The sequence below is a fragment of the Syngnathus typhle genome, linkage group LG5 (genome assembly GCF_033458585.1).
Source record: "Syngnathus typhle isolate RoL2023-S1 ecotype Sweden linkage group LG5, RoL_Styp_1.0, whole genome shotgun sequence".
Lineage (NCBI taxonomy): Eukaryota > Metazoa > Chordata > Actinopteri > Syngnathiformes > Syngnathidae > Syngnathus > Syngnathus typhle.
This window is the reverse complement of record NC_083742.1, coordinates 15,986,658-16,010,746: the sequence shown is the minus strand read 5'-3', so window position 1 is coordinate 16,010,746 and position 24,089 is coordinate 15,986,658. Positions and strand designations below refer to the sequence as shown.

The following is a 24,089-nucleotide window of genomic DNA, read 5'->3' as shown; positions in this document are numbered from 1 at the left end:
TGAGCGCTTAATCTTGTGTCAATTAAGACACTGGTTCACCCCCCTCGTTTATGGTTATTGTGAGCCCAATTTACCCTCTACTTTCAGTCAATGAAGATGTGGGTGAGCCCCCCATTTAGGCTTAATTGAAGCACAGGTAAGGCCTCCATTTTGAGTCGGAAAAAAGGCAGATTATCCCTCAATTTTGAGTCGGTAAAAAGACCGAGTTAATTAAAATAGAGGTGAACACCGCATTTGGATGTACCGGGAAAAGACAATTAAGGTTATCGTGGGCCACACGGAGCACGCACAAAGACCATTCCAAAAAGCGTCAACAAACAAACGAGCAAAAGTCAACCTTACCTGCCGCTTGTCGAATTGGTCCCTCTCGGCTCCGAGGCTGGCCTCGGTTCGCCTGGCCTTGACCCGCGTCGTGAGGCTCATCCTCCACTTCAGATGCGGACTCAAATGTCCCAAATCCCCATAAATTATTTTTTAAAAACACTCATATAAGAGAGCGCACAAACTGGCTCGCCTCGCAATGCACGTTCTTTTTTTTGTCGTCGCCGTCTTCTTTAACGATTCCAAAACATTCCCAGTCCGCCACTGCGGCGATGAAACGCGGCCAGAAGGAGGAAACGGACGTAGCCGGTCTGCCTTGTTCAGGGTACGGATGATCCTCCCCCTCTAAAAGGTGGACGAATCCACAATTACGTCATTCGCCTCCCACGTTCTACTTTATCATTTTTGTTAGATCTTTTATTATTTCACCCATTTAATTTTCAAATCCACGTATGTAGCTCCAAATAGTACTTTTTTTTTCTTCCTAATCTATGCCCTACAGACGATGACGTCATTCAAGCCGGCAATGCTGTCACTGTAAGACATTGTGGAAACCAATGTCAAACTACAGTGAGATCACTAATTTACTATATTTAAACAAATTGTAGTTCATTATTAACACTTTATTAACAACAGTAAAGTTTACTATCAGTTCACAGCACAGGTATTGCTTGTTGCCAGACCGAATTTATGAGGACAGCCACATTTGCATAATTTTGTTGGCCACAGAAAGGACTTCTTGACCAAGTGATTAAAGCACAGTGTAGTGCACAATTTGGAAGTTCTGGGTTTGAAGCTTGAGTCAGACAAGCATGCACAGTTGTTTAATATAACCCCATGACTCCTTACCTCTTGATTAGACTGCACAGGTATACCTAACGTAGTGCCCCATGACAGCCTTGAGTGCAGTGAACATGTCAGACTTGAATTTCACGTTACTCGGCGGTGGGGTGGAGCAGACTTCATGGCATGCAGGTTGTCCCTGTCTCCAGAGTGCACAAAGACACATACTAAGTCAACAAAGGTCCTAACTGGCTTTGTTACTTTTTTTTTTCCAGCAAAATGACTGCAGCAGTTTGTCACATACCGGTGCAAAATCATGGAGAAAGGTTATTTTTAGACCGTTTAAACATTGGCCCTTAGGCAATAAAGTTACTTTAAATGTGATGCCAAATGTTTTAGAAAATACGTCCATAACCTTAATTATTTTGAATGCGATGCAGTTGCAAAACAATTAATTTAGTGCATGAATAAAGAAGGTTGTCACAATGGGGAAAAAATGCAGTAAAGCGTTTTTTTTTTCCCCGGGGCAGAACGTAAAACAGAGTAATGCTGCCATCTAGTGGCAAATTACAGTCATGACTAGAATATAGAACTAAACATTGTTGAAGGGAAACAAACATTGGGGAGGTACAGTCAACGCTTGATAATCGATTCTAAAAATATTGGATAGTTGCTTCTGCTAACAAGATGGCGTGATGCCACCATGAATTGCATTTGGTAGATTTCTGTTTTAAGAATGTACATTTATTGTGAGATTTGCGACTATTTACAACAATAAAATTCTCCGTGTTAAAACTTTAAAAACTTTTGAAAGACTAAGGACAGTTGTTTAGATTCATTGAGTCAATGCCTTTCCACTGGAACCCTCTATTTGTAATTGTAATATGTGATTGTTGCTCTATTTAAAGACCTGAAATATAGAATTGCAAAATCTGAAACAAATTCTCACCAATTGCATAAAGACCGCTGGCTAAAACGCTCCCCACAAAAACGGAAGTTTGGTGGGCCAAGATGAGCTCAAGATCACTTCAATTTCAGTTTCCTTCAATTTTCTCAGATCATTTTTTACGCATTCAAGTCGTCACAGAGGTTATAATAGTTCAGTTGAATCTTCATTATAGTTTTGATTTCATTTTGAGTTTTTCTCGTTTTAATGACATTTTCGAGCAGGCTTGTTAGTTTTTAATCTTTAAATGCTTTAATTTTTAATAGTTTTCCTATAAGTTTTTATAAATCGTTTTAGTATTTGTTGTGTGTGTGTAAAAAAGTGGGGGGAGGGTTACCAAGTAGTGTGTAATAAAGTAAACGGATATTCCTTCTTCAGTATAAATAAATTGGAAATGAATGTCAAAAGCTCATGTACGAAAATGAAGAACGCTTTTTATAACCTTTTAAGCTTTCGAATTATTACCTATTCATAATTAGTTTTTTATTCGTTTCAGTTGATATTATTGCTATAATGAACAATGTTTTTCAATTTCAAGTTATTTTGTTAGTTCTTCTTGACTGTAATAACCTTGATCATCACATGACACAAACATTTGATTTATGGGTTATTTGAAATGTGGCCCACTGTAATCGACACTAAATTTGGAGTAAGGTCAATTGCAATTGACATGGGCCACTGAATTTGACATACTGTAAATGTTGTTGGTCATATGGTCAACTGTAATTAGAATCTGGTCACCATATTTGACATCTGGGCCTCTATATCATTTGAAATATTTGCTTCATTTTTCTTTATTTTATTTATCCATTGCTCTTAGTTATTCATTGTATGTGCCTTCTCAGTTTTACTTTTTGTATCGTTTACTCGAATGTGTAATATGTCTTGTCACCGTGGGATAGTAGGAAACGTAATTTCGATCTCTTTGTATGTCTTGACATGTGAAGAAATTGACAATAAAGCAGACTTTGACATATCCTGTAGTCAGCATTCTATGAATACAGCACGTACTGTCATCATTGTCTTTGAAATGTGGTTATTAAAACTATATAATTTGCCATTTGAAGAGTCTACCATTGATCAGCTGGATCCAAGCGTTAAAAAAAAAAAGGGTCATTTTTTTTCCTAATCAGTGATAATGTCCTAGATTGCGCTCTCCTTGCAATCTCTCATTGCATTTTCACACATGTGGGTTTACTCATCACATAACACCAAAAAGCAGAAGCAATAGGGGGGTGGGGTTGGGGGTGGGGGGGCTTCCTGTGCGGGTTGACACCAAAGTGACTTAAAGAGGGGCCAAACATTTGCTCTCTGGCTTCTCAGCATTTTTCATTGGCTCCCTTGACATGCACTGCAACTTCACCTCAACGTTACTGGTCCGGACGCTTCCCACGCTCCTGTCCGTGGAGTTCATCCTGGGGGCCTTAAGCAACGGTTTTGCCCTCTGGATCTTCTGCTTCCACCTGCGCCCGTGGAAGAGCAGCACAGTGCTGCTCTTCAACCTGGCTATCGCAGATTTCCTGCTCAACATGATTCTGCCCTTCCGAGCCAGCTACTACAGCTCGGGCATCAAGTGGCACTTCGGTCAGACGATGTGCAATGTGTCGCAGTTCATGCTGGCGCTCAACCGCACCGGGAGCACACTCTTCCTCATGGCCATCGCCGTGGACCGCTACATCCGAGTGGTGCACCCTCACAGCCGCGTCAATTCCCTGACCCCCTCCAAGGCCATGTGCGGCGCAGCCGCCCTGTGGTTGCTCACCGTGTGCATGACAGCTAACGCCCTCACCCTGCAGAACCATCGCTCAGACTATTGCGAGAGCTTCCTGGTGGAGACCAAGGCCAAGGGCAACCGGCTGTGGCACAAGTTCAACTTCCTGTTCTCCTGCTGGACGCCGCTGTTGGTGATTCTCTTCTGCACGGTGCGCATCGTAGCCAAACTGCGGGGACGGCAGATAAGCCAGCACGGCAAGATAAGGAAAGCGTTATGGTTCATCACTGTGGTGGTGATACTCTTCGCCATCTGCTTCCTGCCTAGTAACATCACGCAGCTTCTCATCTGGATCAAAACCCAGGAAGCCATTAAGACCCTACCCGAGTCGGAGGTGTGCGACGCCATGGACGACCTCACGGTGGTCTTCTACATGACCGTCAGCCTCACTTATCTCAACAGCGCCCTGGACCCGGTGGTCTACTACTTCTCCAGCCCCACCTTCAAGAACATTTGCAGGAGGTCCCTGAACCTGCCCCTGGGGGAGCCCACCGAAAGCACAGACAAGAGGACCAGGGAGACTGGGTCGCAGTCGTGCAGCCAGATTTAGCAGTGCATTTTCTCAAAAGTATTATTATTATTTTTTTAATATGGCTCACTGCATGCACATCTACATGATCATATATCTGTAATATAAACATTTTGTGAACTTCTTAAAAATTGTTTTTTATCTCATTAAAGACCCCAAAAGTGAATTCAGAGATTTGATGGTAAAGACATTTAAAGATAATTAATAATAAAAACATACCAAAGACTGAGAACTATGAACAACTTATTTGTTATTTCAAAAACAGTGCCCAGTAAGGCACTATTAGTGGTTATACGGCACTTTGACTGCTTCTGCAAAAACTTCACAAATACGGAAAACATATTAAAAAGCACAATGTCACCTCCAACTGTGTTGTTTCATCAAATTTCATTCACTCAAGTGATGGCAGCGGCACACTTCCTCTTTTGGGTCACACCTTAAAAAAATAATGGTGCATTTCAGGGAAAGCAATACTTTCAATTCTCTGAATAAAGTTCTCTGAATAAAGATGCTAATATTTTTTAATTAAGAAAAAAAAAAGAGGAACGCTATCTCACTCAAAAAAAAACCCCACAAACATCTCAGGTTTTGTTTTTGTTTTTATTCAGAACCTAAGTATCATATGCAAATTCAGACTTTATCTGAGCCCTACTGTTTGCATACAGCATTTTGCAAGATTGACTTTTTAAACGGGCAGCTTTAGAGTTTGCCTCTTCTGACATCTTGACTTTAGCGGCCCTACACATAATGATAATCTCTTTTATTATATCAGGAAGAGGCTCCAAAACATGACTGCCCTTCACCATACTTAACAGTGGGAACATTTATTGGAACAGGAAAAAAAAGTTAGGAATACAAACGAACAGTAGCATAAATATCGGGCAGAAACTCATCGAACATTCTGCAACGTAAGAAGGTCCTAGAAGGGGAAGAGCATTGCGTCTTAATTCCACACCAAAATGGCTGTGAGGCAAAGTTAAAAGATGTTTTTTTTTCAATGACTTATGTGAGTGATCAATAATTGTGTTACCTGGAGACCTCAGTTTGTCGCATTTCCATGTTGTCTGTGTTTCATGTACTCTTGAGCCAGCCAGTGAGCGTCTTCCTGACTGCGGAGGAGTGCATCAGATCACTTAGAAACAGTCAAACTTTCAACAACTTTATGAGTATGGAAAAATGTTCTCCCTATTGGGAGAGGGACCAATAATTCCACCAACAAGCAATAGGTGGTAATAATTAGGACTCAAAGGAGTGGTTAGTTGGGTCTTGAGGAGCTACATGGGCTCAGTATGTCCCGTTTAAAAAGACGGGTTAAGAATAATAATCAGATCCAAATGACCCAAAAAAGCAGTAGAGTGGGTCTGTGGAGAGACAGATGACTAAAAATCAGACCTACAAGTTGCAGGTCTGTCATGAAAAGATAAAGAGAAGACTAACCCTAACTTCTGCTTTGGGGTCTGAGAGAACTTGTGAAAAATTTCCAGATGAATGTGACATTTAAGACTCCATTCAAAGTTTCTCTCGTGGTTTCTCACACCGGCTGACCATAAGCAAGCGGTTAACCAAGTGGGGATTACTCAATCAAGAAAGAGGAAATTTCTTGTTGAGCAAGCTGCATAACAGCTGTTGTCACGGCAATGCCCCGAGCAAACACCAGAAATTGAAATTACCAGTTGTGGCCGGTCAGATAATTGATCAGGTCCTTCACTTTCTCCGGTTGGCCGTTGGTCGCCATCAACTTCTTCATGTGCGTGAAGTGATTGGTCTTCACGAGTTGGACGTGTTGGTCGTGTTGCATCATGTACGTCAGCACGGTGTCCCTGATCTGAAAGGTCAGAGGACATGATACAGTAAACCCCCTCTCAAGCGTTTTGCCAGTCATCTGATTCTGGGCCCCGATTACCAGGTAAGGAACAATAACACTCTTATCGCGTGTCTTCACCGCCTGAGAATCTTCTTGCCATCGGAATGCTTCACAGCTTTACGTTTCCTCTTTCACAGCTTCACTCACTCAAGAGATAAATTGACACGCGAGTGTTTACCCCAAGACACCGCTTGGCAACAGGAAGTTCCATTAAAAATTCAATAAAAAGTCATAATGAGGCTACAACTCACCTGTGAGGGGATTCCGGCAAATTCTCCCGTGTTCATGAGCTTCTCTTCTTGTTCTAGTACAGCGAGTGGGTCGTGCACACGAAGAAAGCCCTGCACAAAAAGCAAGCAGATGTTCCACCAATAGGAATTGATTTGGCAAATTAACAGTAAAATCGGATGGTCGGGTTTGATGAGACACAAGTGAGACTTTGAAGACACGTTGGTGAGACTAGAGCCAAAAGTAAGACCCAAAATCAGCAGGTTGGGTCTGAAGAGACAGGTGCTTTCTTTTAAATCAGATTTAGCAATTATTAAACAAACAAATTGTTTGACCGATTAATCAATTATAAAAATACTTATTAGTGAGCAGGACTAAAATTGGAGCGCGCAGCTAATCCACATGACCAGAATTGGAATGTGCGACATGAACCCCTGATTGCAACACCCCCACTACTTGCTCACCTGAACCTGCTGATCTTTTTTGCTGACACAAGGAATAAGCAGGAGCGTTCCGAGGGCAAAGGCCAGCAGATTGAATTGGGCAAAGCCTTTGGCGATTCCAATCAAGTCCATGTTGAACAACAGCGGGCACCTTGGCAAAACAAATGAATAAATCCACATCCACACGGCATTTATACAGTACAAATAAAAAGAAGAGGAGAGTATACTTTAGAAGGAGAACAAAGTTCCTGTGAAATGTTGCTTGTTGATCCACGCTCAAGGGTAAAGAAGCTGGAATCAAAACAAGAATGCCGTACACTACATTATTACTCTAACAGCATTATAGTAAGAGAGTAAATCTATCATTTATTACAGTTACATCAATGGTAGCATTAGCACTGTGTGTTAGCGTTAGGCTAGCTGACTTTTGATAGATGAAATAATAACAATTCGGTGTTAGCATATAGAATGTTTATTCAAATTTCGCTTGATGTGTCAGTTACACAGTAACTTTTCGAGCGTTGCATCTCATAAGTCTTCTTTTCTTTCCCTCAAAGTGAGCCTCCCGTTTTGAGACGGCGAGAGAATGACAACAGGCACTAAAGAATATTTGAGAAAATCTGTTTTAATACGCTTATAAATGCCTTGTGATGAACACGACGAACCAAACGTGAAATTATTATGAATATTAAATTACCTGTGATAAAAGGTGCCAGCAGCAGACTCTTCCAGGTCCTGGAGAAACTAGAAATCTGGAAAGAAGAGAGAGCCAAACTCATGAAGTCTATCAGATGTTATTTGTTTTGATTTTTGAAATGCTACCTCCCACAAGGCTGGCACGGCAACCGCTGCTTCCAGCACCTTCTGGAGGTCGCTAATCTGAGGGTAGAGGGGCATACGTTTTATTTTGACGGACCCTGACGATAGCTATAAACATTTGGGGAAAAACAAAACAACTCGTAGCAAAACCTCAGAAGAAGCTATATCAAATGTAAATGTCCTGACCAAGTTGAAGCAGAGCATTTTCTGAAGAAAGCCGTTCCACAGCTGAGGGTCATAAACCTTGTACTCCAGGCACAGGTCTGCCACCAAGCACACTGCCTGTAAACACAAAAGCTTATCCTTAGGGAGCGAGCCGAAGCGGGCTTTCACCGTTTCAGAGCGAGCGGAAAGTACCTGTGGCTCGTGGCTGTGATTCTTCCACAGACCTTTGATCAAGCCCTCTTTGGGGCTGCTGAGGAATGACCGCACCGTGTAGGGAATGTTTAGCGCCTCCAGCCAGGACACAAAGATGTAGCATTTCAGGTAGTTGCTGGAAGTACATCATTTTTTTTTTTTTTTTTTTGTAACATTTCAGGAGAAATTACGAAATGGACTAAAATGGAACAAGTAACATAATGGAACAAGTGTCAGATGGTGTGCAATTGATACAAACGGAATTGAAATGAGAATTGATTGCAAAGACTTGTGGAAATGTGAAGATGCTCTGAATGAGGTGAACAGTTTGGAATTGGAATAACTTGAATCAGTCGAGGGTAGATGTGACAAATATCTCCAGCTTTCACAAAATAAAAAAAAAATAAAAAACACAGAATCAACTTACTCCAGGTCTTCCCTCGGGATCTTCAATTGGGCCTCCAGGGTGTCGGCGTCGGCGAGACGGACGAGGCAAAGGAGCGCTCGGGTTCGATGGCGTGAGGTGAGCCGGGGGCCGGATTTGCTGAGAGGCTACAGGTAGGAAAACAATAAGTCGGTAGAGAGCATTAACGCAAATGACGCAACGGAGGACTCACCCAAGTCTCGGCAGTCAGGATTGAGCTGAGAAGGCACACGGCGTTGGCTGTGGGTTGAGACTGCAGCATGTGCACCACTCTGACAGGAACAAATCGTATGGACGCCGTCAGAAAACCGAATCCTTTTGATTGCTTCACGTTAAATGTCACTCAAATCTTTCCTGAGTAGAAAACTACCGTATTTTCCGGCCTATAAGGCGCACCGGACTATAAGGCGCACCTTCAATGAATGGCCCATTTTAAAACTTTATCCTTATATAAGGCGCACCGGACTATAAGGCGCACCATTAATGCATCATGTCAGATTTTTAATCCAAATCAAATCATTCTCCATTTTATCTTTTTTATTTCAACTTCAGACGGAACAAATTACTTTATAATCATAAAATAATGATCCATAGTCTTTTTGAGTCATGATTCATAGTCTTCAGCGGGCCACTTATGATTGATTTCATGACACAATGCTTTGGGCCAGTTTAAATTTAGGAATTTGGTCCATATATAAGGCGCACCGGACTATAAGGCGCACTGTTGGTTTTTGAGAAAATTTTTGATTTTTAGGTGCGCCTTGTAGGGCGGAAAATACGGTAATAATGTTACATTTTCCTAAAAAGAAAAGATTGAAGCTTATATGAAATGGTTGTTTTTCTAAAAAAGTCAAAACTGTGGCTGCTGAGAGTAGTAAAAAATGTTAAAATATTTTTAAAAAAACAAATGGTAAAAAAATAAATAATAATAATACAGTGTAATTCTTTTAAAGTAACGACAATTTGTAATTTTAGTAGTGATACAAAGCCGATGCAAAATTTAGATGATTGAATGTTTTTTTTTTACTACTTTGTTTGATGTTTCGTTTGGATTGAAAAATCTGTATTTCCCTCAAAGTAAGACACACGATGACGATGATGATGATAGACTTTCCTAAAAAGAGAAAAGCTGCAGTAAAGAAAGTTACCTCATTAAGTCTATGTCATCTTCAACGTTGCGGACGCATTCCTGGTGGATGTTGTCCTTTTGAGCCAGGCAGAAGATAAAAACAGCAGAAAAGAAAGGCGTGGAAAATCTCATGACAAAGCATCGAGTGTGTACGGTTTGTCAGATGAAGGGAAACAAACCTTTGCCAACACGGAACCCGTTTTGCAGAGCCACTTTTCCAGGAGCATGTTGTGGATTTTCAACAGATCCACTTGGTTGATGGTGACAATTTCCTTCACCACAGCATGTATGTCTGAAACACAGGCACAATTCAAATAATTTCCCTCAAAAGAAATTCAACTATTGACCCTACATTTTCCAAAACTTTTAGTTTTTATTGTAGGAATTGTTTATTCAAACAATTTTCATCATTGGAGGATTTACTGAAAGTGATTTGCATAATCAGCTAACGCACCAGGATACGCATGCCCTCCTGAGTCTCTGAAGCGTCGTTCCACGCTACTGTGCTCGTAGAGGGCCGTAATGAGTTTGTCCGGAGCGCCGCTGAGCTTGAGGTACTCGGCTGTGTTGAGCTGAGTGGGCATCAGGGCGCTCTCTGTGGCCGAACGCCGGAGCTGCAGGTGCACCTTGGATGTGAAAGCTTCCCCTCGGGTCCGCATGGCATCCTGCAGTAAAACAAAATAATAAAAAATAAACAAAGTTAAACAAGAGTGGCTTGGTGATGAACTGGTTAGCACGTCCGCCTCACAGATAGGAGGGTGAGGGTTTGATTCCATCTCCGGCCCTCCCTGTGTGGCGTTTGCATCTTTTCCCCCGTGCCCGCGTGGGTTTTCTCCGGGCACTCCGGTTTACTCCCACTTCCCAAAAACATGCTTGGTAGGCCGATTGAGCCCTCCAAATTGCCCCTAGGTGCGAGTGCGTCAGATTGTTTGCCTCTGTGTGCCCTGCGATTGGCTGGCAACCGGTTCAGGGTGTCCCCCGCCTACTGCCCGATGACTCCTGGGATAGGCTCCAGCATGCCCGCAACCCCCGTGGGGACAAGCGGTATAGAAAATGGATGGATGGAAAATGAAATCAAACAAAATATTCTAAGACCACGTCACACAGCCTCTTTTACGAAGAAATACCTACATCAATGTCTGGCTCCGCGAGCCACGTTTTTCCAATGGCCAAGCAAAACCGAAGTGACTGTGTCTTCTCATTGCCTGCAGAGGAGAAGACACCGGGTCTACATGCTGAGGAATACTGGGCCATCACATGAGCGGGTCAAACCTGGAGGCAGTTCCTGGGTAATCTTGAGGGCCGTGGCAGCCGCCCATTCCCGGTTCTTGATGCAACGAATGTACTTCATGAGGGTCATGGCCACTTTTTGGATCTCCTTCTTCTTGCCTGCAGCCTGAGCTCTCTTGCTTTGCTCCAGGACGAGGGGCTTCATCTTTGCATCAAAGACCTGGTTGACTGCCAACATGTAAAATTTGTCCAGGCTCACCTGTCAGGGAGAGAGGGAAAAAAACGGGCGGTTATTTATTTCATTTCTCACACAGAAATTAATTTGAGGCTAGCTCAAGTGCAGTACCTTCATCAGTTTGCTGATTAGAAGAAGAGTTGGGAAGGTCTCCTCACTTAGCTCTGGAGCTTAAATACATGAAACAACTTGATTTTTGTCATTTTACTTAACTACAGGAAAAAAAGTGTCTCTTTAAGACTGAATATTGGGTTTAGTTCTAATTTAGAAATACAATTTTTGCCTGTGCCGTTATTCCACAGGGGACTCACATATGATCTTCCAGTAGTGTGTTTTCTGCAAGAGCAGATGGAAAGGCAACCTGACAGCATCCAGAGGGGTCGGTGGCAGGCTGTTGTTCTCCAGAAGGTATGCGTGCTCCACATCTGAAGGAGGAGCCAGACGCTTGTACGACTTCAAGTGCTGCAGGAGGCCAAAAGCCTGTGGACCACATGACAAGGAATCACCTCCCGTTTAGATTTTTCCACCATTTTTTTCTTTCACACTGCTAAGCATAGACGGGGAGAACCATTGTGGTTTTTTTTTTTACTTTTACCTGACTGGCAGAAAAGCCTGCAACGTTCTCATCAGCAGCCAATAAGAGCTTCAGCACCACCTCGATCTTCTCATAATTGTATGGACTGAGCTGAGGGACAAAATGTCGAGTGATGAAGGCGTGTATTTCACCTATTGGTCTAGAACTTATCCCCCGACCCAAATCAATAATCAAGGCTTCACTGTATTCCCAAACCTTAAAAATGGCAGCTGACAGACTGCCGATGAGCTCGTGAGTTTGGCGCAACTTGGGGATGATGCCCAGGGCCCGCTCCAGTGCCTCTGCATGGCACAAGGCTTGCGCCTGTCCCTCCCCTTCCTCATCATGGAACAGTAGTACGGTGGTAACATACTGATTGATGACATTGTCGCTGTCCAGACCGTACGTTCTAAAGGAAGACGAGTTGGAGCGTGAGAGAGCAGAGTTTGACAAACTTCAGAGCGGACATTTTAGAGACCTGCAGTACTGGAGAAGGATTTCGGGAGTGATCTTCTTGTTCTTCACCAGAACAGGGATCAACTCTGCTGGCTGGTGAAAAACAGGGTGGATGGAGATCTGCAAGAGACAAAAACGTGAGATTAATCACTACTCACAAAAAGTCGAAAATATTAGGCTTTTTTTGGGGGGTCAACGGCTCAATTATGAATTGATTCAATAATTGATTCATGAAATGGACGGTAAAGTTTCAATCAGAATACGTATTAAAGGCTTTGAGTGTCATCTGCTGTTTGCGAAAGAGAATGGTGTCATGCTATTCATGTTATTGGATATTCTTTTGTATTTTAATTGCAATGTTATGATGTTTGATTCAATGATATACTGTATTCTCATTTCATTTTATTTATTCAATCAAGGTAGATGATCGACTAGAACATCCACCTTATAGCTCGTAGACTTGTAATTTGCAATTTTTAAAGCTGTGATGAGTTTGAGATAACCAAAGTGTTTTTATGGATGACAGTTTGTGGCTTTATCAACTAATACTAATTCAGGGGGGGGGGGGGGTTCCAAATCTTTTGAATATTGTTATTCACAAGGATTAGAGACAAAGCTCAAAGTCAAAAAGTGAAGGTTTATTGTACCTCTATTTTGGCAAGCTTGATGCCCCATTCAGCATCGGTGATGACTGAGAGAAACTTGTTCTTTTCCTCAGGGAGATTGTACGAGCCGCAAAGCTCGACCCCGACTCTGGCTACAGCCTGAAAGAAAGCAAAACCGTCATCTCCTTTCCGGTCAACGACAACAACCCTCGGTGTGAAAATACACGTTTAGCGAACCAAAATCCTCTCGTAGTTTTCCCACGTGTTGTCGATAACCTTCCACAGGATTTTAAGAACCTCTTCCTTTGAGAGGAGCGTGCACAGCCCGATGGCCAAATGGCAATCCACCATCCTCCAGTTGAACACCTACAGGATATCACAGACAGATGTTCAGAGTAGACATTTTTGGATGAATTTTTGCTCTTTTGCAGTGCTCTCACTTTGTTGAGCAGAGCCACAGCGATGGAGTTCAAGGACGAGTTGGTGATCTTGCGCAACTCATTCAAGGACACCTTGTACTTTCGCATTTCCTCTACGTCGTAAAGCTGAAGGAAAAAAAAGGTGGCACAAGAAAGCGTGTTGACAGGTAGGTCGGAACTACCGTTGATAGTGTATTGTGTATGGCGCCCCCTGCCTGTGCACTAATCTTGAGGTCCATGACGTTGGAGGTGACGTGCTGTAAGCAGCTGCCGTACGAGTTGACCAGCACCCTAAGGGCCAGCTCCAGCTGACTGCACTCCTGTAACATCTGCAACATGCTGAGCAGTGGACTCAGCAGGGGCTTCAAGTAATTGAAACCTGCACACCAAAGAGCAAACCAAGCTTACAGTTAAAGTGAAATGGCCGTCATGTGGGAGGCTGACTGGACCCACCGTCTTTGAATGAGCAGTGAGAGAGGCAAGAACAGTCCAGGGGGTACAGTTTGCTGTCTGCAATTATGGGAAACAAGCAAAAGGGACTGATTCAAAGACAAAGTCAACAATTATTTATTGCCCCATTTCTTGACGTTACCTTGAGAGTCAGGTATCAAGCAGTGGGTGATCTCATACTGGACAGGTAACACGGACACAGGGTCCAAAATGATGCAATCTTCGTGAAAGACATCTTGGTAACACCATTGAGAAGATGGATCTTTGTCTGCGTCCGTGGCAAAATCCTGCATGCAACAAATCTAATGTGTTAGTCCAACATGCATATCCCTTTTTCTTTTTTCTTTTCTGATTCATTCAACACAAAGAATATTTATAAGTCTGTCATCGAAGACGAGAGAAATTGGAGAGGATTTACTGTTGAGAGGCTGACATTCTAAGGATTAGACCCTTTTAGGTTAAACAAGAATTGAAAAAAAAAAAGGCGCCTTTAAATAGTATGCGGACCTTGGCGACAAATCCGTAGCTGTCCGATATTTGGCACTGGTGGTAGATGTCCATGGCGAGCCGTGTTGACTTGCAAAGCTCCAAACAATCCAGCAGCAAGTCTGTCATGACAAAATAGTCAACCCACTTCTCTTTAGCATTTGTGAACTCAATATTTGCAAATTCATCCACACAATTACAAGTGTTTATTTATTTACCGGGGTGGCACACAGTGCTGGCCTGGCAGGCGAGGTGGTAGATAACGGCCGGCAGGTCAGTGTCGTCAGGCAGCACCATGGGTACGTCAGATTCTAGCATGTGGCACAGCGTTTTGGCGGCGGTGAACAACACCTTGCCGGTGCCCGTGTTATTGTGATGTTCATAAAGCTCGCTGAAGGCAGAGGCAAAACGAGAAAAGAGTTTAGAAAAAAAAATGAATGAAGTACACCATAAAAAATTTTTTTTTCTTTTTAGCAACTAAAGAATACAGACAAGCGAAACAGTTTGGAATGCATGACTTATGTTATAAAAACTCCAAATTTGTAATTGCTGTGGCTGGACAAGAAAAAAAGTATCTCTACCAAATCATACCTGAGGATGTCCAGTGCCTCCTGCACATTGCCCGTCCCCAAAGCTCGCAAGGCCATGTCAGACCAGAGCTCCTGCTCACTGCACTGCAGCGACCGACCCAGACGACGCAGGTCGGCGTCGATGGAGATGGCTGCGCACGGGCGAGCGCTACGTGCGCGCTCGTGTGCCGCGATGTGATGCTCCCGGATCTCTTTCTGGATATCGGCATCTTCGTAGTTGGTGGGGGTCAAAAAGATATCAAAATCCTCCTGGGAAAAAAAACAAAAGCACTGTGATGACTTCAGTCAAAAGGGCATGGTCTTGAAACACTTTCCGTGTGGCATTCACCTGTAGGCGAGCGATTGCGTTAAACATATGAAGGCTGTTTTCGGACTCCATGCTTTGAAGAGCCTCATCTGCAGTTGACATTACAGCGGGTGTGATGAAAAATGCAAACGTGTACATTCTTTTCAATGTAAGTGTGTCACTGTCACCGCCAGTTATTTCCGAAATAAGAAATTTGGTACTTACGTTTGTGTATGACAAGCTGGTATTTCAGTGCCTCCACCATCACCTGAGCAATGACCATCTTCTCCTTCTTGTGCTAACACAAACATATTGGATCAAAGCAATTTTTTTAACTCAAGTACAGGAAACAATATCTGATTACAGTCAACCCTCATTGATTCAATAAACAGATTAAAAAAACAACAACATTTTAGTTAGCGCAGCAGTTGCTAGCGTTGGCCATTGCCTGCTCGCTTCTAACGTATTTTAAACATTATAGGGTGGGGGCATCTATCCTTGGAAATGTTTTGCTATTTGGAGCTCTTGCTCATTAACCGCCACTAATTAGGAGGGGTTTCTGTATGTTCTGGAGTCTTACTTCATCAGACAGATGGTCTTCTTCCTCCAGCTTGAGCAGTGCCCAGGATGTGAGACGCTTCATCACGCAGGTGACCTCTTCGCGGGGCAAACTCTTCAGCGCAGTGACACACGCGTCGCTCTGTGGAGGGAGCGAGGGATAAATAAAATCAAATAAATAAAATAAATAAAAAAAATGTGGGAAAACACTGACCTGGCCTTGGCCAATTAGCCGGACGAGATACAAGTAGTTGATATGCGACGTTGGAAGTTTGTACGCTTCTGCGAGAGCTATGGTGTCTTGCAGACATGTTGGAGAGTCCTGCTTCAAGATGTACCGAACCGCCGCCTGCAAAACAGAACCCATCAGATAAAGGGGGAGTCAACCTGAAAATTTGCTTTACAATCATATTTTCGATGCAGCCTAAAGTTAAAGTGTGGGAGGGATAAAACAGCTATGACTTTTGACGAAAGCTCACTGATTTTGATTTATTCATCGCCCCAAAATTAAATAATAAATATATAATATAATGAAATAAATACAAATATAATAAGTAAATAATGACATTTTACCATAATGTAGCTTGGGCTTGAGAGGGTGCAACTGCGGATCCCGTAGCGCCACAGAAGTTTGCGGATTTCCATCAGACGGTAGCTCTCTTTTAAAAGCTCCTGCCTGTGTTCGAGTCATAAATCAGACAGATTTTTTAATTGCCATTCCAAAGGAGGTTCCTGATGACGTACTTTGGTCCTTCCATCTCCAGGTACAGCTGAATCTGGTCCTCCACCACAGGATTCCAGGGGAAGATAGCTTTCTGCATGATCGCCAACACAGCATCCACCTTCAGCTGTGGGGGAAGAGTCCCCACAGGACGTATCAATTACTGCTAGCAGGCTTACAAGTGTTCAAAGTTCCATTTTAAAATACCATTAAAATTGGTCATTTCATACAACAAACACCCAAGAATTGACGGTGCACTTTCTTGATGATGACAGATTGGACTAGGAACAAATTCATTCTACTTATAAATGACAATGTATATTTTGTTGTTTAAAATGCCACTGTGAATAATGAATGTGCTTGTGTAATGCAACTTACATCCATATCTGCCATGCATCCCAGCACCGCCACTGCTTTGGCTTCCCATGCCGTGAAAAGCGTGTTGGTTTGGGAGCTGCAATTTTCTAGCATATCCTGACCAAAAAAATGATAATAATAATAATAAAGTTGATGTTATTTGATATCAGGCTGGCAGGTGCTGGTGTGATGATTACCTGAATGTACTGCAGAAGCAGCTCATCCAAAAGAATGCCGTGCTCATCAGCATAAGGTAGGATGTGATTTTCCACTGTGGCGGCAATCAGATTCGGTGCTGCCGCTTTATCCAGCATGAGGAATGCAACACTGCGTACCTTCCCCTGATACAGTCCCAACGTAACACAAGGAGACATCATGTGTGTGTGAGCAGTAAATAGCTTCATTGGCACATCAAACACAAACCTTCTCAAAGAGCGAAAGCGAAAGACTGCAATTGTATTTTGTATGGAGCTCCAGCAGCTGACGCAGGTTGCAAACCAGGGTCCTTAAGTTCTCCACTTCCTCCGAAGCATAGTAGTCATCCTGAGAAAGCAAAAGCAAAGAGCAGGTGATGTGATAATGTGAAAACAATGTAAGATAACAATCATAACTTACAGATTTCAGCCATAGCCATAAAGGTGGCAGTCCGAGCTCTGCCAAGGCCAGTCCGTTCTGTGGCCAAGCGCCCTAAAAAAAATTTTTTTAAATGTTTGCCAAGTTCAAACTTCAAGTGTGAGATTTCCTGATCCTCTACCTTCTCCATCAGCTCCAGATTCCGTGCTCTCTGCTCAATCCACTTGGCCAGCATTTTCTGAAGGCAAGAAAAAAAAAATGTCTAGCTCGCCGGTTTGTTTTCGTCCCATTGTTTGTGTGAGGTGATATACTGCCCACCTGTCCTGATGGAAGCACTCTTCGGACAAAAGGAAGAAAAACATTCTTGAACCAGGGGCACAGGTCTAGGGATGGCAAATCCTCTGGAATCGCCTCAAGGACGGCTTCAAGTTTGCTCTCATCAAAGCGGCCTGCAATGTGGCCCTTTAGACAAGAAACAAAGCCACAACAAATCATATCTCATCCTTGACAGGAACATCTTGTCAGTTAATTGTTGATATCCCTTTCATTCTCGCCATGCACTCATTCATATGAGTTTTCTCTTGATAGCGGACCGCTTTATTTTCCTTGGATTATTTTTCCCTCAAAACGAATCAAATAAATGACTTGTCACAACATTGTGAGTTTTTCAAAATTATGCAACCATTTTTCTTGAAAAAACGTTTTTATAAACTTTTGCCCCTCAAATCTGATTTTTTTTTTTTTTGCCCAGCAAGACCAGATAAAAATATCCAATTTATTTCTCAATACTGAATGATTTTTTGCTAACAAATAAAGAACGCTTGTTTTGCAATAGACTTTAGATTTTTTTCATCTAAAATAGACCAATATTTCTTGACACTAAATTGTATTGAACAAATACACAACTTAACTATCAAGTCAAGTTTATTTAGATAGCCCTAAATCACAAGCAGTCTCAAAGGGCTTCACATAGACAAACAAATTGACAATTCTTCTCAAAGCATTCCCTGATCTTAAGCTCCCAAAAGGCCAAGGAAAAACTCAACAACAACAAAACCTAGCAGGGGTAAAATGAGAAACCTTGAGAAGGAACCACAGATGTGAGGATCCCCCTTTCAGGATCACCAGGCTGCAATGAATGCAGGGAGGGCGAATAGAATACATAATATAATTTAAAAAAAAAAAAAAAATCAATGAAATAGTGGATGTCCAAGTCAAACCGAAGAGCTATACTATCATTATTACTATGACCTTTAATCAATCTATACAATCTATCTTTGAAAAAATATCCAACTACAAGATTTGTTGAAAATTAAAAAAAAATTGAATCAAATCGACACATTTTTGGAAAATGATTTGACCCCCCGCCCCCCTTTTCCTCCCATTACCTCGTATTTCAGCCAAAGAAGTTGAGCGCCCCACAGGTCTCCATCTCTCAAGTGGCTCAGAACGTCTCCCAACATGTCCGAGCTGTTCAGGAACTCAATCCAGTCGATGCCGCTGTGGTTAACAGAAACGTACAACAACCCCCGCAAATGTAGCTCAACGTTGTAGATTTTGCAAGAAAGGGCGAGCATGTACTTGAATTTGTCCGGGCCGTGAAGACTGCAGAAGGTCGCTAGTCTGGCCAGGGCCTCGTGGATCTGCAAGGACGAGGAATGCGTGGCGGCGAGGCTCAGCATCTTCTCCGCCGTGTCAAAGGTCGGCCAGGGACACTTGATGCAGTAATCCACCACAAACTTCTCATCCTGGACCACATGTAAACAATGGTGGGAAGTCACCAAGTATCTGTACTTGAGGAGTTCTTTTTCTGATGATCTTATTCCGGGCTCTGAGGTCATTTAACTAGCTAAGTCTAAGCAGAAGGGCACTTACAGCAATCTTCAGCAAGTTAATTCTGGCCTCCTCCACAAGTTCGGACCATTCGTCCTGTCCGCAGTCACCCACCGACGCAGAGGCCAGTTGCTCCAGCAAGAAGGCCAGCTTCACCTTGTAAACCAGCTGAACAAAAACCAACATTTCCAATCAGAGCAGTGTTTCACCAACATTAAAGACCAAAAAAGTTATTTTAACATACCTCTAAATCCAGTTCAAATAAAGCCGCAAACTGTTCAGCCTCTTCAAATCTCTGTTTGTGAAGAAGTCTGCTCAACCTGGTGGAAGAGAAGGTCAAGTGAGCTATAATTAAATAAGTTTGGGGTCAGATTTTGCACAAATGAAAAAGAAAAATTACCCAACCTGTTCTCGGGCAAAGTCTCTGTCAGGCAGCGGACGATGAGGGAGGAAACACTTTCTCCTCGACTGCTGCAGCTACAATGGAGCAAACGTACAATATGAAAGGGCGGTTGTCACAGTATTGGCTTGTCAATGTCATGCCGGCTTACAAAAAAACCATTACCTTTCTGAAATGGTACGAATCCCCTCCACCAAATAAATGGTGTCCTGAAACAGAAAGCTTGACGTATTGACAAGTGGGGATATGAGGGCTACGTTTTTTGGGTCACTCTTTTTCCATAAGACCGAGTAGCATTAACAAATACAGAGTAGGATTCTAACCCTGTCCCAATAGTTTTGTCTAGCTAGCGACACCGTAACCAACATCATTTATGACTTAAAACAAAACAATGTTCTCATGAAAAAATATTGGCTGTACACGTCTCATAAAGTCTCACGTTTGACAGTGGCTCAAAAAAAAAAAAAAGAAAAAAAAGTTTCAAAATTGCGAACAGTCATCACCATGCTTATATTTGTCTGGACCAGGCAGGACACTGAGGAGACATCGAGGCAGTAGCAAACCGCCATGGAGGGCAAACATCGGATCCTTAGGGAGTTGATCTAAAAATATAAATGAATCCTAGTTCAAGTTGAGCAAGTTGAACAACGTGAGCGACATTGAACTGCTGTGGCTACCTGGCTCTTATTTTGCTTCTCCAGGGTGATCATCTTCACACTGCCTTTTGCTTGACTGTCAGCAACAGCACTGAGTTAAGATGGCCACCATCAACACACAATCCCAAACGTTTGGGCAAAAGTTTACGAAAGCTTTTTGAAGCCATAAAATCACGTTTACCCTTCCACCAAGGCCGCCGAGCCGCATTCTGTGATTATTTGAAAGTCGAGAAGAGCGACATCTGGCCAGATGTGAACCATAACCAGGAAATGCGCATCCCAACGGCTCAGGACTTCCTGAGAAAACAGAAAGTAAGGCAACAAAACTGAATGGAGGTTTTTTTTTTTTAAGCAGATCTTCTGCGTTTAAATAATATTCTGGGAAAAAACACAAAATGAGTCTAAGCGTAAACCACAAATGGAAATTGCATACATCTCTTGAAGCCTCCTTTTTTTGATAACTATTCATATACCAAAAATGTAAATGTATGCCATTGTACTCACCTCCGTGTCAAGAATGTACAGAGCATTTTCCACCACCACCATTTTCTTGACACCTTTAAAATGGAAAAACTGTCATTGTAGCTCAGTAGCCTAGTGGTAGAGTGTCTGCCCTGAGACTGTAAGCCCCGGTCAAACCCCGGTCGGGTCATACCAAAGACTATAAAAAATGGGACCCATTGCCTTCCTGCTTGGCACTCAGCATTAAGCGTTGGAATTGGGGGGTGAGATCACCAAATGATTCCCGAGCGCGGCACTGCTGCTGCTCACTGCTCCCCTCTCCCCCAGGGGATGGATCAAAATCACACGGGGATGGGTTAAATGCGGAGGACAAATTTCACCACACCCAGATGTGTGTGTGACGATCATTGGGACTTTAACGTCTTTGTTGAATTCTATTAGGAGTCCCTCAACAACTCTACAGCACACCGGATGCTCTACATCTTGGTCAAACTGGTTTCATGTCAATGTTGCACTTTTCCTCACCTGCTATCAAACTATTGTCCATGGAGTGAGCGAGACATATCTTGGACTCATGAGAATCGACGATCCAGTGAGTAACTGCGTGCTCACCGTCTCCCTGTCGAATTCAGCGGGGACATATTGAACAAAGGCTTTGAGCCCAATAGTAATTGATTATTGCACAGTAGTGATTAATTACTGTTAAGCAAACTGTACTGACTTGTCACAGAAGTGGCACACTCACCCCGATGAATAAATGGATTTTATTGGCCAAAGTGAAGGCAACTGCGTTGCCGCAGCCTTTGTTGTGGTACATCTCGGTGGAGCAGAAGTCAATCTTGATGACACTCTGAAGCTGTATCCATTCCCCAGTTAGTATTTTTTGAAATAATTATGCAATCACATGTCACGAAAAACACCTTTACTCACCTCTTTTAAAGTGGCCATGTCCATGTTTTCAATGGCTGGAACAAAAATAAAACCGAAATAAAAAATCTTACATGAGACTGCCATTGAGATTATAAACAATGTTGTGCACTTACCTGTTTTGATTCTGACCAAATTAAGGTTGATGATATGGAAGAAGCCATCCTTTATGACCAGAAACACATGGTACAGGCCTGTAGACAAAAAAATAGAAAACCCAAAGCAAAAGTCCCTAAAAAGGCAAAGACATCATCATTTTGACAAACAGTATATTGGGGCGGTGATCCATGTTAAACCCATTCCCAGAGTTTTAGAAACCTTGCTTTGTACCTTGCGATACCTTGCTTTCCTCTGTGATGAGAGCACAATATGTTTTCCTGTCACCGCTGTTTGGTTTGCAAACCAAAGCCTGACCAAAACACAACGTATCAAGAAAATCTGTCATTGTTTGTAGGATAATCTTGGAGTTAAACCAGTGCTTCTCAAATAGTGGGGCGCGCCCCCCTTGGGGGGCGCCGTGCTATACCTGGGGGGGCGCGTGTGACCCTGGGGAACAGGCTTTTTTTTTGCAGTACTAGAATAAAGTGTAATTGCGCATCTTCCCAGCAGGGGGCAGTGGCGCTCTCATTGTTACTTCTGTGACGTTTGCGACAGTGCAACATTTTACGACTTACAAGACAAGTTAGGATAGTCACGGTGGGGAGGGGGGGCGCGAATAGTTTTTTTCTTGCTAGGGGGGGCGTAACAGAAAATAATTGAGAAGCACTGAGTTAAACTAATGTATAATATACACACTATATTGAAGTCATTTTTGTATCATATGTCCACTTTGAATTCACAACATTACACAACCACAAGGAGACAGGAAAAAAGTCATACTCTGGTGAGGAGTATTTTCTTGTGTGGAACAAAGATCAAGTGCAGGTTGCCGTTTCTTTCACACACTAACAGAAAATCTCCCTCCAGGCACACGGCGACAGCATCCACGTCACTTTCTAGAGATAAGGAAAACGTTTAATTGGAGAAAGTATATTCTAAAAAAAGATAATACAAAAGACAAAAATGTATTTTGAAATAATAACAACTTGGAAGTCAACCAGCGTCATAGTATGGGTGTTCAAGGACGATTGTTTCTCAGGATCAGAAAATGAAGAACAATAGAATAACAGCCTCACACCACTTTGTGCCAACCAACCTCTGTTGCCCAGAAAATGACAATCTCCATTAATTTTATCTTTTGGATCTGAAATAAAAACTGATGTGAATTTCATACTAAAGTGAAGAAGCAGCAGAACGGTCTGGAAGCGCTCGGCAAAGAGGACCACCGTCTTGTCGGCAACAAGAACGCTCCGATTGCTTCCAGTGATGGAGTACAGATGAGGTTCTGGCTGCACCTGCAAGGCAAAATAAGATTTGTCAGCCTTCATTAATGAACGAAGATGGCAAAATGTCTCACCATAGGCATTATAGTAAAAATTTTAAAAACTGCACCAGAGACTAGCCACGCCACAAATAGTAAAAACCAATTGAAAGCGTGGATCTAAGAACAAATATGTACCGTTTTTTTCCATGTATAATGCGCAAAATTTAACTAATTTATTGTCCTAAAATCTGGGGGGCGCATTATACATGGGTACAATTTTTATTTTTTTAATCCGGATATGATACGGAGGCCGCCATTACAGATGCGCTTTCTTCTCTGCTGTTCACTTCAAACACGCTCCATACGAACACAATGCTCTCGTATCAGACGCTTGCTCGATCACCTGCTCGTTTGCTGTCACAATGTACCCTACACAAATCCAAAACATTTCTCCGCTATCGAGTTTGCTAGCGCATGAGCAGTGATACTGACCGGCAGAATAACATCCGGTTGTTCCCAAAGATGATCTTTTTTCTGAAATAATTTTACATTTACGGACTTAAGTAGGAGTCAAAATTTGGGTTCGTATTATACATGGTTACAGGCTTTCTTCCAGCATCGACATGCCATTTTTAGGGTGCGTATTATACATGGGGGCGCATTATACATGAAAAACCCCGGTATTTGTTTTAATACTTTTTAGAGATATTGTTTATTGTTTTGTTTTGATTTCCTCCTCACGTGCAGGGGAGGCGACAAGGAGGGTCTATCACCAATATTAGATCGAGGACTGCCCTATCCATTTTTTTTTTTTTACCTCATTCGAGGACACCTTGACCAATGTGTCCAACTGGTACAAGCTACTGCCATTCTCCTCCGCTGATACACTGCCAAAGCGGACATTGCCTGAATCCTCGTTGACTAAAAGCTCCACGTCGTTCCACATCGTCGCCTCTTCGGGAAGTTAACACACAATTATAGCAGTATAGTTTCTCCATTTAACACATTAAGGGCTGTGAGATGTGTAATTTTACCTTTCTTCGGAAATTAAAGGACAAACATAACTGTGATGTCGAATAACTCCAGCCTTCAATATTAGATTTTGGCGGGTGGTGGCAATTCCAGCTGTTATGATAATACCTACATTTGGTCTTTCAGGAACAATTTCCACCAGGGTCTTACACGAAAATGTAGTTCTAAAACTAAACAAATTGTACCCATATCCCATTTTTAAACTTTTGTGATCAATAACTGCCATTTGGTAGCCAATTATTCCTTATGTCTGAAAGAAGGT

At 42.6% G+C, this 24,089-nt stretch overlaps 3 protein-coding genes across 8 annotated transcripts in view; 1 reads left to right on the top strand and 2 right to left on the bottom strand.

Annotated features, from left to right (window-relative positions):
- hip1rb (huntingtin interacting protein 1 related b) overlaps positions 1-608 on the bottom strand; it is a 13,249-nt gene extending 12,641 nt beyond the window's left edge. Inside the window, exon 1 of the mRNA XM_061278078.1 lies at positions 343-608. Coding sequence (XP_061134062.1) covers positions 343-423 — 81 coding nt within the window. The 5' untranslated portion in view covers positions 424-608. The remainder of the gene's footprint in view (positions 1-342) is intronic.
- kntc1 (kinetochore associated 1) lies at positions 466-24,089 on the bottom strand. Of its 6 annotated transcripts, XR_009714403.1 has the most exons (64): positions 23,830-24,089; positions 23,613-23,749; positions 22,706-22,826; positions 22,312-22,427; positions 21,763-21,841; positions 21,549-21,626; positions 21,436-21,470; positions 21,251-21,361; positions 21,031-21,124; positions 20,548-20,600; positions 20,225-20,340; positions 20,065-20,134; positions 19,891-19,989; positions 19,553-19,596; positions 19,393-19,464; positions 19,232-19,307; positions 19,030-19,155; positions 18,736-18,902; positions 18,543-18,654; positions 17,473-17,616; positions 17,336-17,392; positions 17,197-17,268; positions 17,005-17,124; positions 16,779-16,922; positions 16,603-16,698; positions 16,248-16,351; positions 16,077-16,179; positions 15,718-15,852; positions 15,526-15,645; positions 15,171-15,243; positions 14,988-15,055; positions 14,661-14,908; positions 14,288-14,460; positions 14,091-14,191; positions 13,726-13,870; positions 13,587-13,643; positions 13,349-13,512; positions 13,155-13,259; positions 12,952-13,080; positions 12,757-12,873; positions 12,132-12,229; positions 11,870-12,062; positions 11,675-11,764; positions 11,391-11,559; positions 11,191-11,249; positions 10,887-11,103; positions 10,746-10,819; positions 10,069-10,279; positions 9,794-9,906; positions 9,634-9,689; positions 8,679-8,757; positions 8,489-8,613; positions 8,062-8,197; positions 7,891-7,986; positions 7,708-7,764; positions 7,583-7,637; positions 7,113-7,176; positions 6,907-7,036; positions 6,466-6,555; positions 6,021-6,175; positions 5,381-5,459; positions 4,712-4,786; positions 1,171-1,303; positions 466-666 (listed from the first exon to the last, which is right to left on the bottom strand). XR_009714403.1 is itself a non-coding variant. In XM_061278074.1 (62 exons), the coding sequence occupies exons 2-61, from the start codon at positions 23,739-23,741 to the stop codon at positions 5,390-5,392; spliced, it is 6,510 nt and encodes a 2,169-aa protein (XP_061134058.1). In that variant the 5' UTR covers positions 23,742-23,749; positions 23,830-24,089; the 3' UTR covers positions 4,584-4,786; positions 5,381-5,389. The 6 variants fall into 6 exon arrangements, 3 of the variants coding, with proteins under 3 accessions (XP_061134058.1, XP_061134061.1, XP_061134059.1); XR_009714402.1 differs by having other exon boundaries at positions 466-1,307; XR_009714401.1 differs by having other exon boundaries at positions 466-1,303.
- Positions 3,328-4,717, top strand: LOC133153863 (hydroxycarboxylic acid receptor 2-like). The gene has a single exon (XM_061278079.1). The coding sequence runs from the start codon at positions 3,397-3,399 to the stop codon at positions 4,369-4,371; it is 975 nt and encodes a 324-aa protein (XP_061134063.1). The 5' UTR covers positions 3,328-3,396; the 3' UTR covers positions 4,372-4,717.

Excerpts from the sequence above, each read along its gene's own strand:
- LOC133153863 (XM_061278079.1), top strand. The coding sequence starts at position 3,397 with ATGCACTGCAACTTCACCTCAACGTTACTGGTCCGGACGCTTCCCACG.
- kntc1 (XM_061278074.1), bottom strand. The coding sequence starts at position 23,741 with ATGTGGAACGACGTGGAGCTTTTAGTCAACGAGGATTCAGGCAATGTC. Across the intron at positions 11,250-11,390 it reads ACACTACTGGAAGATCATAT|CTCCAGAGCTAAGTGAGGAG; the intron begins GTGAGTCCCCTG and ends CATGTATTTAAG. Across the intron at positions 9,690-9,793 it reads CGGGTTCCGTGTTGGCAAAG|GACAACATCCACCAGGAATG; the intron begins GTTTGTTTCCCT and ends CTGGCTCAAAAG.